General features: G+C 38.2%; 1 protein-coding gene and 2 long non-coding RNA genes across 8 annotated transcripts in view; 2 read left to right on the forward strand and 1 right to left on the reverse strand.

Annotated features, from left to right (window-relative positions):
* The window catches only part of LOC132533432 (uncharacterized), a 941342-nt gene that overhangs the window by 900893 nt on the left and 23527 nt on the right, over positions 1-16922 (forward strand). The window lies entirely within an intron of this gene.
* The window catches only part of LOC132533434 (uncharacterized), a 117777-nt gene that overhangs the window by 84666 nt on the left and 16189 nt on the right, over positions 1-16922 (forward strand). The gene's annotated exons all lie outside the window — the stretch shown is intronic.
* The window catches only part of SLC38A6 (solute carrier family 38 member 6), a 93557-nt gene that overhangs the window by 50222 nt on the left and 26413 nt on the right, over positions 1-16922 (reverse strand). For 5 of the 6 annotated variants that reach the window (XM_060174884.1, XM_007519270.2, XM_060174887.1 and 2 more), the window contains 2 exons: positions 16555-16607; positions 6933-6972 (listed from right to left, as the gene is read on the reverse strand). The exons of the other annotated variant lie outside the window; for it this stretch is intronic. In XM_060174884.1, coding sequence (XP_060030867.1) covers positions 6933-6972; positions 16555-16607 — 93 coding nt within the window. The remainder of the gene's footprint in view (positions 1-6932; positions 6973-16554; positions 16608-16922) is intronic. 6 annotated transcript variants of the gene reach the window in all.

Below are 16922 nucleotides of genomic sequence, written 5' to 3' on the forward strand. Positions count from 1 at the left end.
TCTGGTTTATTCTTCAAAGAAAAATTCATGTATCTAATACTGACCAAATATAATCCAAGATCATTTTGCTTTTAAAGGTCCCTGGAGGCAAGAAAAAAAAAAAGAATAATAATAAGACGAATCTGGTTTGTTCTTAAAAGAAAAATTCATGTATCTAATATGACCAAACATCATTTTGCTTTTTTAAAAAAATTATTTATTTATTCATGAGAGAGATAGGAGGAGAGAAAGAACCAGACATCACTCTGGTACATGTGTTGCCAGGATCTTAATTCGGGACCTCATGGTTGAGAATCCAGTGCTCCATCCACTGTGCTACCTCCCGGACCACTCATTTTGCTTTTATAGGTCTCTTGATATCACAGATTCAATGAAGAAAACAGAAATGAAGCTAGCAAGATATCTTTTTTTTTTTACCCTTTTGTTGACCTTGTTTTATTGTTGTTGTTATTGATGTTGTTGTTGTTAGGACAGAAAGAAATGGAGAGAGGAGGGGAAGCCAGAGAGGGGTAGAGAAAGGTAGACACCTGCAGACCTGCTTCACCGCCTGTGGAGCTACTTCCCTGCAGGTGGAGAGCCGCGGGCTGGAACCGGGATCCCTAAGCTGGTCCTTGTGCTTTGCGCCACGTGCACTTAACCCACTGTGCTACTGCCCAACTCCCGTTAGCAAGGTATCTTACTTTGCCAGCATACTTGCTTTATCATGTGTTTAATCTAGGTTTGAGCCTGGTTCCCACTTTACTGAAAGCTTTGGTACTGTGGTATCTTTCTTTCTCTCTCTCTCTCTCAAAAAAAAAAAAAAAAGTCATCCTGGAGAAATGAAGCTCCAGTACAGTAATGATAAAACAACAATAAAGAAAACTAAGAAATGTACAAATGTTATAAAAAAAAATAAGAACCAGAAGTATTAAGCTAAAACAGATTACCTAATCTGGAAATAAATTTCAAAATGCTTTCTTATTATCTCTTTTGTATAAATAAGATCTAACATTACCCAATACTTTCAACCTTTTAATTTTTATAAAACTTTATTATTCTAACCTGTAGTCATTTCATGGGATTTCAAGTTTCTGTCTATCATTTACACTGTATATATGAAATTATCTCTTTAAGGCAAGTTATTAGGCTTCTGAGTAGATCTTTTAAAGACTTTCACTCATTCAACAAATATCTTTTGAGTTCCTCTACTAACAAGTAGGTCAAATTAGAAAAGTAAGTGGAAACACAGTCTTGTCCCCTAGTAGTATTAAAAATCCCTAAGATTTCATCTTTTCAAACATTTACTATATTATAGCAGAAAGAAAAATAGCATTTGAAGTAGATAGAATGAGATTTAAATTCAGCTTTCATTAAGGGTTATAGGGAAACAAGTTACTGACACCCTCTGAATACTGTTCTATTCCTCTATGAAGATATCATCAATCTTGAAGAATTACTCTATATTAAATTAAAGTATCCAGTAGGACTTGAGCTAAATATAATCTATAATTTTTCAGTTCCAAACAATCAGTGTAGGCCATCTATCCTAAGAATGAACATTCTCTAGCTTTTCTAAAATGCTAGCTAAACTATCTTGTAAACAGCAAGTTTGTAAGAATTTTAATAATTTAATCTAAGGTTATACATTTCACACTATCTTACAAATATCCAAATATTTCTAATTAACACAGATAAAGTCAAAGTCCATTCTGAAGAAGTAACATTGTAGTTCCTCTTCAAAAAACTTGTAAAGTTCCTCTTTACAAGTATACATGTGCTAGTTCTTGTTTAGAATTTCTATAGGCGTAATTCATATTCACTAAAATTTTCCATTTACTTTTCTAATTTGACCTAGTTTTTAGTAGAGGAACTCAATAAAAGATATTTGTTGAATGAGTGAAAGTCTTTAAAAGGTCTACTTAGAAGCCTAATAACTTGCCTTAACGAGACAATTTCATATATACAGTGTAAATGATAGAAACTTGAAATCCCATGAAATGACTACAGGTTAGAATAATATAGTTTTATAAAAATTAAAAGGTTGAAAGTATTGGGTAATGTTAGATCTTATTTATACAAAAGAGATAATAATAAAGCATTTTGAAATTTATTTCCAGATTGGGTGGTGGCACACCTGGCTGAGCAATAATTTCTGATTTTTAAAAAATATTTGTTTATTCCCTTTTGTTGCCCTTTTTTAAACTGTTGTTGTAGTTGTTATTGATGTCATCATTGTTGGATAGGACAGAGAGAAATGGAAAGAGGAAGGGAAGACAGAGAAGGGGAGAGAAAGACAGACACCTGCAGACCTACTTTATCGCTTGTGATGTGACTCCCCTGCAGGTGGGGAGCCGGGGGCTCGAACCAGCATCCTTACCCTGGTCCTTGTGCTTTGCACCAGGTGCACTTAACCCACTGCACTACCGCCCGACTCCCTAATTTCTGATTTGTTAAAGACACCTAGGAAAAGACCAAATCATCTTCTAAACCATGGAAAATTATTACTTTAACCCTCCCACTGAATTTTCCTGTAATAAAAATATTTTAATGCTCTAAAAGTACAAGCATGTCTCCCAAAGTACCAGAGTAACATTTGAAGTTTTGGGTAAGGAGGGACCTTAAACTCCCTACTGGTCAACAATTTAATGAAGAAAAACTGAAGTCAAGAAAAGGAGGGAAGGATTTCCCCAAAACATATAACAACCTAAAGGCAGAGACTGGAGTAGATAAAATTCAAAGTATCTGACATCAAACCAGCATTCTGTTCACAAGATCAAGCTCTCATTTCTTTTTTTTAAATTTAATTTAATTTATAAAAAGGAAACACTGACAAAACCATAGGATAAGAGAGGTACAACTCCACATAATTCCCACCACCAGAACTCCATATCCCACCCCATCCCTTGACAGCTTTCCTATTCTTTAACCCTCTGGGAGTATGGACCCAGGATCATTATGGAAAGTCTGAAAATGGAAGGTCTGGCTTCTGTAATTCCTTCCCCTTTGAACATGAGCATTGGCAGGTCGATCCATATTCCCAGCCTGTCTCTCTCTTTCCCTAGTGGGGCGGGGTCCTGGGGAATCGGCAAGCTTCCATTTCTATTATAGTAAAGATTTGCATTGTGTTGCTTCTAAATTACTTAAAAAAAAAAAAAAAAAAAAACTATGGATCAGAAGGTGGCGCACCTGGTTGAGTGCACACATTACAGAGTGTAAGGACCCCAGTCCCCACCTGCAGGAGAGAAGCTTCATAAATGGTGAAGCAGTATTGCAGATTGGTCTCTCTCTCTCTCCCCTCCCACCCTACTTATCTCCTCCCTATCTCTTAATTTCTCTCCATCTCTTTCCAAAATAAAGAAAAGAAATATTTATGTATCCTTAAAAAAAAATTGGGGACCAGGTGGTAGTGCAACGGGCTAACCGCACATAGTACAAAGCACAAGGACTTGGCACAAGGGTACTGGTTTGAACTCCAAGCTCCACTCCTGCAGGAGGGGTCACTTCCTACACAGTGAAGCAGGTCTGCAGGTGTCTATCTTTCCCTTCTTATCTTTCTCTTCTGCTCTGTCTCCCCCTCCTCTCTCAATTTCTCTCTGTCCTATCCAACAATAACAACAGCAGCTGCAACAACAATAATAACAGCAACAACAAAATGGAAAGATGGCTGTCAGGAGCAGTGAATTCGTAGTGCAGGCACCAAGTCCCAGCAATAACCCTGGAGGCAAAACAAAACAAAACAAAAACCACAATCTAAAACAAGCAAACAAACAAATCAATAAAGTTAGAGAAATATAGAGGAACCCATTCTAACACATTCTGACAACTGGCAGTCACCTCTATTTGAATATCCTCAGGGATAAGAAGCACAGTGAAAGGAGAACAAGCATCCCAGTTATCCCCTAGTTTAGTTACCAAAATATTCCAGATGAACACAAACCAGTCTTACTATAGATTTCAACTCACTAGAATCAGTTCTTCCTTCTGGGACAATATTAAATCATCTAGTATCTTTCAAAATAAGCATTTCCTTTTCAGTTTTTTGAGTATTTAAAGTTCATTAAAATTCATCCTAGCAATCCCCTTTTCTCTTCTTGCTAAAACACCTAGAAGTAGTTCAGACAGGTCACATTTAGCAAGTCCCCAGGTAGAGTGGTAAGTTCTGGGACTAGAGATGAAAATGAGACATAATCCTTGTCTTGGGGAGGCTTACTATACTGGGGGAAAAAAACACACAGAAATAGCTTCAATATAATAATATTTTAGCAAATGTTAAAATAGAGTCATGTGTAATAACAGTTATATACAAGACTGAACAAGGAAGGGATGAGCATGAAAGATAACAAAAATACTACAGTGGGCATTGTGCTAGGGTCACACCTTTAGATCCAAATTCCTGAACTGAAAATTCTACATAAAATGTTAAACAAAGTCAGTAAAAAGCTCATCTAGTAAAGTGTGCATTTAACATGAATGGATTTGAATTCAAGTATCACATGAGACCATCATGAATAGCACCAGGTGAGGTCCAAGGTGTTGGAGTGGTACTGAGGTCTCTCTCCTTTCTGTCTCTCTATAAACATAAATATTTCTTTTTGTAGCACTGGGCTTTCATTCTTCTATACTAATTAATGTTTTTCATAATAGAGAGAGGAAGAAAGAAAGGTAGAGACACAAAAAGAAGGAAAGGCACCGCAGCACCTAAGTTTCCTCCAGTGCAGTGGGGGTTAGGCTCAATCCTGGGTCTCTTTTGGTTCCTAATATTCATGCAGAAAGACTAAGGAGGGGGTCAGGAGGTGGCGCAGCAGGTTAAGTGCACATGGTGAAAAGTGCAAGGACCAGTGTTAGGGTCCTGGTTCGAGCCCCCGGGCTCCCCACCTGCAGGGGAGTAGCTTCACAGGTAATGAAGCAGGTCTGCAGGTGTCTATCTTTCTCTCCCCCTCTGTCTTCCCCTCCTCTCTCCATTTCTCTCTGTCCTATCCAACAACGATGACAGCAATGACAACAGTAATAATAATAAAAACAATGAAAAACAACAAGAGGGAAAAAAAGAAAGACTGAGGTGTTGAAAAAATCAATTCATAGTAGAGACATTAATACAACATGGTTAAGCAATACATATTTACTAAAATGAAATAAAGTATTCCAAAGCAGATTTCAAAATAATGACATTTTATAAATCCAGAAACTGGTTTTCCTGACTGCTAATGTCAAGTTGTATGATAGAAGGAAATTATATAGTATGGCATCTAAAAGCATTCTTCTCATTCGATAATACTTTTTTCTATGACTATTCAAAGAATTTAAACATGAATATTCCAAAACATGATTTCCAAAACTATAACCGGTACAATTTATTGTTGGAATGCTAATTATTTCTTGAGACAAAAACCCATTACAGATGGAATTTGGTTGAACAATGCAAAGTGAAATGGCTCAGATCTTCTCTAGAGCATCAGAGTAGAACTTTATTAAAAAAAAAAATGAAAAAACTTCATGAAAAAAAAAATGATTCCACTGGTCATACAATGTTATGTAAGATCTAAGTGAATGTTAACCCTTGTGGATTTTCCTTTCAACTAAGAGCAATTATTTGGCAATAGTATAATTTTAAAAAATAGTAAAAGAAAATCAAAACATTTTAAAACTTTTTGGAATTTTTACATACAAAAATATGATTTCCATATTTTGAATGTGTTTAATGTATTTCATCAATAGCAATTTTAAAAAAAAATTATTTATTAATGAGAAAAATAGGAGGAGAGAGAAAGAATCAGACACAACTCTGGCACATGTGCTGTGGGGATTGAACTCAGGACCTTATGCTTAAGAGTCCAATGCCCTATCCACTGCACCATCTCCTGGACCATGCAATTTTTATTTCTTCATGGTTTACAATATTAGTATCACATTTAATGGAGATAAGATGAAAGGTTAGGATTTCTTTATTATTGTTCATTTTTAAAATTTATCCACTTTTCTTTTAAAACAACTTTGTCATTTTTAAGTTATTATAAAAAGACATAGCATCTCCACCTGTAGGGGATGTTTCATAAGCTCTGGAGTACTATTGTAGGTTTCTCTTTCTCCCTCTAACCTTCTATCAAAGAAAAAAGAAAAGAGAGAGGAAGAGAAGACAGAAAGGGACTGCTAGGAACAGTGGAGCCAGGCAGGTACCAAGTCCCAGCTACAACCCTGTTGGAAAACCACCACCACCACCACCATCATCATCATCATCATCATCATCATTGGCATGTCTGAACCTGACCATATCCCATAGAAAACCATTTCTTCTAAAACAGTAAGTATCTAAAGCAAAAGTAGAGGAGAAATACTTTAGAATTACTTGGAGAATTTTCCAAATGGTACCTCACTTTCACAACTTCTGAGAGCCAATACTTTAGAAGTGTGTTTTAGGACTAACAAGACTGAAATCAAGTGTATAAAGGAAACTGAACTTAGACGCTACTTGTCCTACAAGGGCGTGAAAAAAGATCTTAACAAATGAGGAGATCAAACAGACTTTCTTTCTTTAAAAAATATTTATTTATTCCCTTTTGTTGCTTTATTGTTGTAGTTATTATTGTTGTAGTTATTATTGTTGTTGTTATTGATGTCGTTGTTAGATAGGACAGGGAGAAATTAAGAGAGATGGGGAAGACAGAGGGGGAAAGAAAGATAGACACCTGCAGACCTGCTTCACCACCTGTGAAGCTACTACCCTGTAGGTGGGGAGCCGGGGGCTTGAACCAGGATCCTTACACTGCTCCTTGCGCTTTGCGCCACCTGCGCTTAACCTGCTGCGCTACTGCCCAACTCCCTCAAACAGGCTTTCTAAATATACTATGTCTGCAGAAATTCATGTTCTGAATTAGACCTGTAGTAAGGAAAAAAAAAATGAGGAAGAAACATTTTCTATCACATCTCTGCATGAATAGTGTACTTTTAATACTCACCTCCAATATTCTGTATTATTATGGTGCCTGCCACTACCACCTATAAAAGAATAAATATATTTAGGAGTTGAAAAGATAAGTAATTGTTGGTACGCTTCTAATTCTGCTTTTTTTTTTTTAATATTTATTTTATTTATTTATTCCCTTTTGTTGCCCTTGTTGTTTTATTGTTGTAATTATTATTGTTGTTGTCGTTGTTGGATAGGACAGAGAGAAATGGAGAGAGGAGGGGAAGACAGAGAGGAGAGAAAGATAGACACCTGCAAACCTGCTTCACCGCCTGTGAAGCGACTTCCCTGTAGGGGGGGAGCCGGGGTTCGAACCGGGATCCTTACTTTAGTCCTTGTGCTTTGTGCCACCTGCACTACAGCCCAACTCCCATAATTCTGCTTTTAAAAACCCCTTCTGTTTCATTTGGTTTAATCCCCCATGCATTCTATTTACATAACACTGTATTCTATTTACATAACCTCTGTTAACAAGCACCACCTTCCTACCAGGGCATTGGTGGTTCAGTGGTAGAATTCTCACCTGCTCCGCCCCCTCTCTTTGTCATACCCTGATTTTCACCAGTCACTTTTCTCTCCACCCTCTCTGCGTCGAATCCTGTTCCCATCCTACTGGGCTAGTATATTTATAAGGACAAGATTGTTTGTAGTTTTTAGTTTAGCTTAGCTTGGTATAGATTGTGCTGCGTCCTGCATGAATAAAGAGATACTGCGTACAACCCAGCCATGAGTCCCGGGTCATCTGTTACCTGCCTGTGAAGCCAGCCCAGCGAAAACAACAAGTAATGTAAAATAATAACTATTTTATTAAAATCCAGTAACTGCTACTAAAAACAGATGCATAAGTCAAGTGAAAATAGAAAAGTTTGACATCCATTTGTAATATATATATATGGCTAATAGTCATCATATAAAAAAACCTTTAATAGTTCCATGGTTACTATAAAAAATGCTTCTGAACATATTCTTGGCAGTCATTTTAAACAGTCCAAACTGTTTCATATATATATTCACATATATATGTACTAATACCCAGTGATTATCAAAGGACCAAAAAATTCAAATTGAATCTATCTGGTCTACTCTATCTCCTACTGATGTTACCATACTGCTTTACTATTTATATTTAGCAGAGACAACTTAAATTATTCTAAGCTAATGCTGTATTGCATAAAAGAAAATGATATATAATTTGGCAGTCACAAAACTTTTAAAGAACAAAACAACAACAAAACTCTTTTAAAAAATATTTATTTCCTTTTGTTGTCCTTGTTTTATTGTTGAAATTATTATTAATGTCGCTGTTGTTGGATAGGGCAGAGAGAAATAGAGAAAGGAGGGGAAGACAGAAAGAAGAAGAGAAAGACACCTACAGACCTGCTTCACTGCTTGTGAAGCAACTCCCAGGCAGGTGGGGAGCCTGGACTCGAACTGAGATCCTTACGCAGGTCCTTGTGCTTTATGCCACGTGCGCTTAATCCGCCGCACTACCACCAGACTCCCAAAACTCTAACTTTCTCTACCTACTACCTGAGGAAGATGGGGCCTGAAATTAGTGCAGCCTGGAATGTTACTAGCTGTGACCAGCTCAGAACTACAGGGATGCAGAGGTTACGTAGGCTCCTGTGCTGAGTATGGGCCCCAGATCAAATTGATGGCGTTTACAGTTAACAATATTTATATACTTTCCCCATGTTTGGGAGCTACTCCCTCCCCTGATCCAGCTTTCTAGTCCTTTTTCCAACTATGACACCATCTCCCCAGACAATAACCTGGGTCCACTTGCATATAAGATGTCAGTTTCAGGCAAAAGCTAGTGAAGTAATGGGCCCCTTGTAATATACCTAAAATAGACTCTAGCTTTTTCCAAACTGGAGATACCAAATCTTCATCTGCAATATTCTTGCCTTCTTCTTCTAGTGTTTGCCCTTCTTCCGTAGCCAGTCAACAGCATCAGGTTGAGCCTGATGTAAAGTTTCGAGACCTCCTTTGAATCTGGAGAGGTGGCAGTCGTTGACTATGTGGGTCATAGTCTGTCTGTAGCCGCAGGGGCAGTTTGGGTCGTCTCTGGCTCCCCAGAGATGGAACATAGCGGCGCACCGGCCATGGCCTGTTCGATAGCGATTGAGGAGGGCCCAGTCATAACGTGCTAGGTCAAAGCCGGGTTGACGCTTGCAGGGGTCTGTGATGAGGTGTTTGTTCTTTACCTCAGCTGACTGCCAACTCTGTTTCCAAGAGTCTGGAACAGAGAAGTTCAGTGTAGGCATAGGGGACCAGATTGGGTGATGAGATGTCAAGCATTGGACAGGGTAGGTGAAGATATCCGCGTATATTGGCAGGTCCGGTCGAGCGTAGACGTGGGAAATGAACTTAGATGATGCCGCATCCCGACGAATATCTGGCGGGGCGATGCTGCTAAGAACTGGCAGCCATGGAACCGGGGTGGAACGGATGGTTCCAGAAATGATCCTCATGGAGGAATATAATTTGGAATCGACCAAGTGGACATGGGGGCTACGGAACCATACTGGGGCACAGTATTCTGCAGTGGAATAGCATAATGCCAGAGATGATGATCGTAGTGTGGAAGCGCTCGCGCCCATGAGGAGCTGGCCAGTCTTGCAATGATGTTATTCCTCGCGCCCACCTTTGCTGCAGCCTATGACACGGTCTGGCACCGTGGTCTCCTAGTCAAGATCTCAAGATGCCTGCCTCCATGGGTGGCCAACACTATATCGTTTCTTCTCCAAAACAGAAGATTCCGGGTGCATCTGGGTGACAAGTCTAGCAGATGGAGACTTGTCTCAAGTGGCCTCCCCCAGGGCTCTGTTCTGGCTCCTACGCTATTTAATATTTACATCAATGACCTCCCAGAAACTTCTTCAAGGAAGTTCATCTATGCCGATGACATCTGCTGTGCAACTCAGGCATCCAAGTTTGACATCCTCGAGGAAACACTCATGAAAGACATGTCTCAGATATCTGATTACTGTAAAAAATGGCGACTAATCCCTAGCACTGCAAAAATGGTATCATCTGTTTTCCATCTACACCATGCCTCGGCCTCACGTGAGCTTAATGTGCAGCTTGGCGATACGAGAATCCGGCATGAAGCCCAGCCAGTCTATCTTGGCGTTACTCTGGATCGCACTCTGTCATTTCACAAACATCTCATTCTTGCCTTTAGGTTCATGATTAGGCGCCGGTCTAGCTTTGCAGGTGGGAGACAGATGACCACAGACTCATGGCTGAGCTGGGAAGCAGTATCTTGTTTATTAATCAGATACATCGCCTTTTATGCATCTCTTCACCGGAAGTGGCCAGCGAAAGGAAATGACTAGGAGGGGGCGGAGCAAAAAAAAAGTCCCAAACTTCCATCTAACCAGTGGGAATTTAACCAATACCCTGCAGGCAGGGCGGGACCCAGGTAAAACAGTGATTATGCAAATAGACCAATTTGTTCTGCTTTATATCTTAACTCTTTTTCAGCCACCAGGTTCCAGATGCTATCATGATGCCAACCTGACTTCCCTGGGCAGACAATCCCACCAATGTATCCTGGAGCCCTGCCTCCCCAGAGCCCTGCACCACTAGGGAAAGAAAGAGACACGCTGTGAATATGGATCAATCTGTCAACGCCCATGTTCATCAGGGAAGCAATTACAGAAGCCAGACCTTCCACTTTCTGCATACCACAATGATCCTGGGTCCATACTCCCAAAGGGATAAAGAATAGGAAAGCTATCAAGGGAGGGGACTGGATACGGAGTTCTGGGGGCGAGAATTGTGTAGAAATGTCCCGTTATCCTATAGTCTTGGCAATATTTCCATTGTACAAGTACAGATTAAAAAAAAAACAAAAAAACTCTAGTCCAAGCATTCTCAGATCTGAAAATGTAAACAAAATGCAAAATGTTCCAAATTCAGTAATAAGAGGTGAGCTGAGTGTAAGACTACACAAGAGAGTAAAACCTATGGAACAGTGGTGAACAATCTTCCTTTTTCAAAATGGAACAACAGCTAATCAGCTCTGACCAGTCAGCTGCTGATACGTGAGAAGGTGGATCCATTGTAGCTAGATACCCTAATTTTCAAGTAAAGTCAGAAGTTAAATTCTTTGAAAATTTCATAGCTCTGACTTGGCAGTTAAAAATATAGATTTGAGCCAAAAAAAATATGCCTGAAGATTAAGACCAGCCTCAAGTTTGTGATCTTTGATGAGACTCTGCAAAAATCCAAAGCAGTACTTTATCCATTCTTGGTAATCAGATGTGCTCAGAGGAAATGATTAAACATTGTTTCCAGTTTAGTCTTTTGATCATTCAAATCTTGGTAAATACAGACATTTGATATATACTTGGAATTGTCTAGCTATTTATCATCATTTTGTCCATTACAGAGTGGGAACAGATCATCCTTCAGAACCTTTTCTACTAAGAATTCCATCTGTTAGGACCTAGGAGTCTTGGGATCTACAGAGAAGGATTTAAAATAGAAGAATTTGGTAATCAGCAAGGGGAAAAGCACAACTGTAGTGCACAAAACTTGCATGCCAGAGGCCCCTGAGGCTCTAGGTCTAAAACCAAGCACTACCATACACCAGTGCTAGGCAGTACTTTGTTCTCTCCCTTACTCTCAAAAATAAAACTTTAAAGGAAAATCTGATTATTGTTACTCTAGTATTTTATAAGGGGAAAAAAAGAAAGAAAAAGCTTTGTATATCCACCCCTTTAAAATTTAACTTTAAAGTGTTATTTGTGCAAATATAATTTTGAACTTTTGCATACCATCTTTCATACACTGGATATCTATTGTTAGTCAAGCATAAGATTTGGGAATCTTTCCTATTAATATTGCAGAAATCATTAAAATATCAACTTAGTGGTAATTATTTTTTCACTTTTGACTGAATTCAAGCTTTTAATATCTAGAAAATCATATTAACATATCTGTCTTTAGGCTTCCCTGGATTGAAGACCCCACCAATGTGTCCTGGAGCTCAGCTTCCTCAGAGACACACCCTACTAGGGAAAGAGAGAGGCAGACTGGGAGTATGGACCGACCAGTCAACGCCCATGTTCAGCGGGGAAGCAATTACAGAAGCCAGACCTTCCACCTTCTGAAACCCACAATGACCCTGGGTCCATACTCCCAGAGGGATAGAGAATGGGAAAGCTATCGGGGGAGGGGGTGGGATATGGAGATTAGGCGGTGGGAATTGTGTGGAGTTGTACCCCTCCTACCCTATGGTTTTGTTAATTAATCCTTTCTTAAATAAAAAAAAAAATGGCCCGAGAAAAAAAAATTTAAATATCATGTACAAACTATTGAATGCAAAATATTAATTCCCCAATAAAAAATTAAAAAATTAAATATATTGTATTTACTTAATTCTTTTATATTTTTTACCAGAGCACTGTTAAACTTTGTCTTATGGAAAAAAAAACATATCTGTCTTTAATATTTATAATGGGATGACAGATGCCCAATAAATTTTTTGCTAAATAAATCAATTTATAGACTTAAAATATTCATTTATTTTACGAGAAAACAAGGACTACATTCCTCCACTTTGGCATACATGGTGCCAGGATTCAAACCTGGACCTTCAAGCAGGCAAGTATTATGCTCTCCCCTCTGAGTTATATTCCTGACCACTATGGACAATTTTTCTTTTTTTAAATCTTCCTTAAAAAGCTCAAAATAGGGAGTCAGGCAGTAGCGCAGCGGGTTAAGCACAGGTGGCACAAAGCACAAGGACCGGCATAAGGATCCCGGTTTGAGTCCCCAGTTCCCAACCTTCAGGGGAGTCACTTCACAAGTGGTGAAGCAGGTCTGCAGGTGTCTATCTTTCTCTCCCCCTCTGTGTCTTCCCCTCCTCTCTCCATTTCTTTCTTTTCTATCCAACAACGACGACATCAATAGCAACAACAATAATAACTACAACAATGAAACATCAAGGGCAATAAAAGGGAATAAAAAAAATAAATAAAATGAATATTTTTAAAAAGCTCAAAATATTGGAGCTGATGGGAAGTTTCCTGCTTTTGCATAAGCACAAGATCATGGTATACCACTTGGAAGTAAAACAGCACTGGAAGAAGCTTTGGTGCTGTGGTGCCCATCTATGTTGGATACCCCTTGACTTCTTGATACAGAAGTATAATGCTTGTTATTTCTCTGCTGAACTATTTTTACTAAATACTAACAGCTATGTATTATACCAGGCATGACAAAAATTCTTTGTTATCTCGGTAGTTCTGTCTCCAGCCTCCAGGGGTGTTTTGGCCAGATCAGGGTAAACACAGATAGTGGTCAACAGACCTTCAGGCTAATATGAAGCCTGACTTATCTGATATCCCAGAATTATATCTACATTCTTGGGGGAAGGTCAGGATTTGCAGAGTAAACATAAAAATCTAATATATTCGCAGAATAGGAGATAACAAGTCTGGCAAAAAGTGGTCTATATAATATGAGAGAGATCATTCAATTATGCATGCCCACAAGATGTTTATATACACACCTTTAAGGTGTCAATATTTTTGTATACCCTTAAGATGTGGGGCTGGGTGGTGGCACACCTGGTTGAGCACATATTACAATGTGCAAGGACCTAGATTTAAGCCCCATTCCCCACCTGCAGGGGGGAAGCTTCACAAGTGGTGAAGCAGGTCTGCAAGTATCTGTCTCTCTTCCTCTCTATCTCCCCTTCCTTTTCAATATCTGGCTGTCTCTATCAAATAAAAAAAAGATAATAAAAATTTTAAAAATAAAGATGTTTATACCTGACATAGCTATATGCACACATACCCAATAAATAGAGGGACAGTGAGCCTGCATGGAGATTAAAGCAGAGAGACACAGAAGACATTAAGCAGAACTTCACTGTGAGATGTATGCCATGTGTCCACTATTCCATGTCTCTTCTTTTCTCTCACTACTAATAGTATAATGAGGTATATTTCTCAACTCTGAGATGCAAACAAAACTGCTCTCCCTGACATTCAGAGAACCCCACTGTGATTTGTCTTCCTTCCTTCCTTCCTTCCTTCCTATCTTTCTCTTCTTTTTCCCTTTCTCATACTCTTTTTTTTTTTCTTTCTCACATTCTCACTCCCTATGTAAAGAAGTCAGTCTGTCTGTCTGTCTTGGGTCAGATCAATGGGGTAAGCAGTTAATGGTTATTTATATTTTCTTCAAGTTTGGGAGTTACTCTCTGTCCTAATCCAGCTGCCCAGTTCTATTCTCAACTCTGATATCATCTTCCCAGACAATATTTTTAGTCCACTTGCATATTAGCTATCAAGCTTAGGCAAAAGATACTAAAGTCATGAGCCACTTGCAACATATCTAACATGAACTTACTAGCTTCTTTCCACCCCCAAGATCCCTAATCTCTTCTGCTCTATTCCTATTTCTTGGTTCCTGTTTATTGAACACTGTCCTGCTTTATATCTTACCACCTTTCAGCCACCAAGTTACAGTATTAATGTATAATAGTGATGACACTGATAGACTCATGTTTATATATCACATTAAGTTGGAGAGTTTTCACCTTTTTTTTTTTTTATAGAGTCAGAACACTATGCATGCATGATTTCACCATTCCTGGGCTGACTTTTTCATTCAGTGAGAGATGAGTATCACAAAACCAAAGATTCCCCATGTGTTGTGATAACTTGCTCTCATGTGATGCCAGGGCTTAAACCTGGGCCATGCAGGACACATACTACTTGATGAACTCATTCTACGGGTCCTAGAGGGTTTTCTTAGAAAAATAACACTCTATCTTTCTTCTTAAAGTGTATGTAGAAAACTGATCATGATTACTCCAAATAGTGTGATCTCAGGAAAGAAAAATTGCTACCAGAGAAGATTAACAAACTATTTTACCCTCAAGTAATATAGTCTCCATTTTGTTCAAGTTTCAAGTTATTAAGTTCCAAACCATTAGTCTACATATTATACTATAAAATTCCCTCTTATACTTAAAAAGGAAAATTAATATGTAAGTACAGGTCTTTCTGTCACATAGATGTATCATCACCACCCCCAGACTCATTTCTTAGATGTAAGGTTGGCTATTTAGTAGTAATTTTTAAAATTAAAAACAAAACAGATGGGGGGTAGATAGCATAATAGTTATGCAAATAGACTCTCACGCCTGAGGCTCAAAAGTCCCAAATTCAATCCCCCGTACCACCGTAAGCCAGAGGTGAACAGTGTTCGGTAACAATAAATAAATACTAAATTAAAGGGGGTCGGGTGGTAGTGCAGCGGGTTAAGCATACATGGCACGAAGCGCAAGGACCAGCGTAATAGAGCCACCAGCTCCCTACCTGCAGGGGAGTCACTTCACTAGCAGTGAAGCAGGTATGCAGGTGTCTATCTTTCTCTCCCCCTTTCTGGCTTCCCTTCCTCCCTCTATTTCTCTCTGTCCTATCCAACAACAGCAACATCAATAACAACAACAATAATGACCACAACAATGATACAATAATAAGGGCAACAAAAGGGGAAAAAAATGGCCTCCAGGAGCAGTGGATTCATGGTGCAGGCATCGAGCCCCAGCAATAACCCTGGAGACAAAAAAAAAAAAAAAAAAAAAAAACAACTAAATTAAAAAAAAAAAGATAAATGGTAAAATTAAAAACACAACAAACAAAAATCACAAACACTAGGTTTAAGAAGTTCTATTTGATTCTAATGGAGTCAACATGAAAATGAGATTTTAGAAGCATGGCAGAGCTTCAAAAATAAAAGAGTATCACAGCACTAACATTAATATTTAATTCCTGATTTCCTTTCCTCTTAAATTATTTTAATATGACTATTACAGATGAATGTCTGATAAATACAGCTTTTGCTCATCTTAAAGGAAAAGCCGTCAATTTAGAGTCTGGAGTTCTAAAATATAGTATCTGGCTTTATGTAATTATAGATAAATAGGTCCCTTCATTTCTCTGGGCTTTAACTTCTTCACCTATAAATGTAAGGATTGCTAGATATCTTTTAGCACTGTTCAGCTCTTAAGTGATTTTTCCATTAGTTTTATAAATAGTTATTATATTTTTTCATATTTATTTATTCCCTTTTGTTGCCCTTGTTGTTTTTGCCTTTGTTATTATTTTAAAATTACTTCTCTGTTTGGTTGGCAGCTCACCTAGTAAAAGGCACATATTACCATGTGCAAGGACCAAGGTTCAAGCAGTCGATCCCAACCTGCAGGGGGAAAGTGTCACAAGTGGTAGAGGAGTGCAGCAGGTCTTTCTCCTTCTCAGTCTCTCTCACTCTATTAAAAAAATGGCCCCCAGGAATGGTAGAGTCAGAGACAAACCTGTTGGGGAAAAATATTTCTCCTTCATTAGGGTAAAATTTATTAAAGTATTTAAATGTTGGGTTAAATTTACTGTAGTAAAAAAGTTTATTGTTGTCTTTTAGGAAAGATAATTAAAGAGATTTCTTCTTTGTCTTCCCATCATTGTCTTTCTTCACTTTAGTTTCGCTTTATTCTAATTTCTTTCTCTTATATATGTTTATCTCTTAACTAGAACAAAAGAAGAAACAATGCTTCTTTAAGTCTTAGTCATATCAAGGAAGAAAAAAATTACCTTTCCAGTGAATCCAAATGCAAACAGTCCAAGATCTTCATAAGATGTCACAGCTGTTAAGAGAAATTGCAATTTTCACTTTTATACAAAGCTATTTGTGGGAAGAGTCCAGAAGGGAAGAAATTATTCTAGTACTGCCAACTTTGTACAGTGTAAACTCAAGAACAAAACCAGTCAGGATGATACACAATATATTTCCCCTCACACCTTGTAATGATAAGATTGTCTACTTTAAATGGAAACTCCATTTCAAGATCTGATAATTTTATTCATCAAGTCTTTTCATTTTTAGCCCCAAATATGACCTCAGTACCTAAGATTTTTCAGATCTCTTTGTCGAACAAGTTTTTTATTGAGTGCTGAAAGTT

Source organism: Erinaceus europaeus, chromosome 16 (assembly GCF_950295315.1).
Source record: "Erinaceus europaeus chromosome 16, mEriEur2.1, whole genome shotgun sequence".
NCBI classification, from domain to species: domain Eukaryota; kingdom Metazoa; phylum Chordata; class Mammalia; order Eulipotyphla; family Erinaceidae; genus Erinaceus; species Erinaceus europaeus.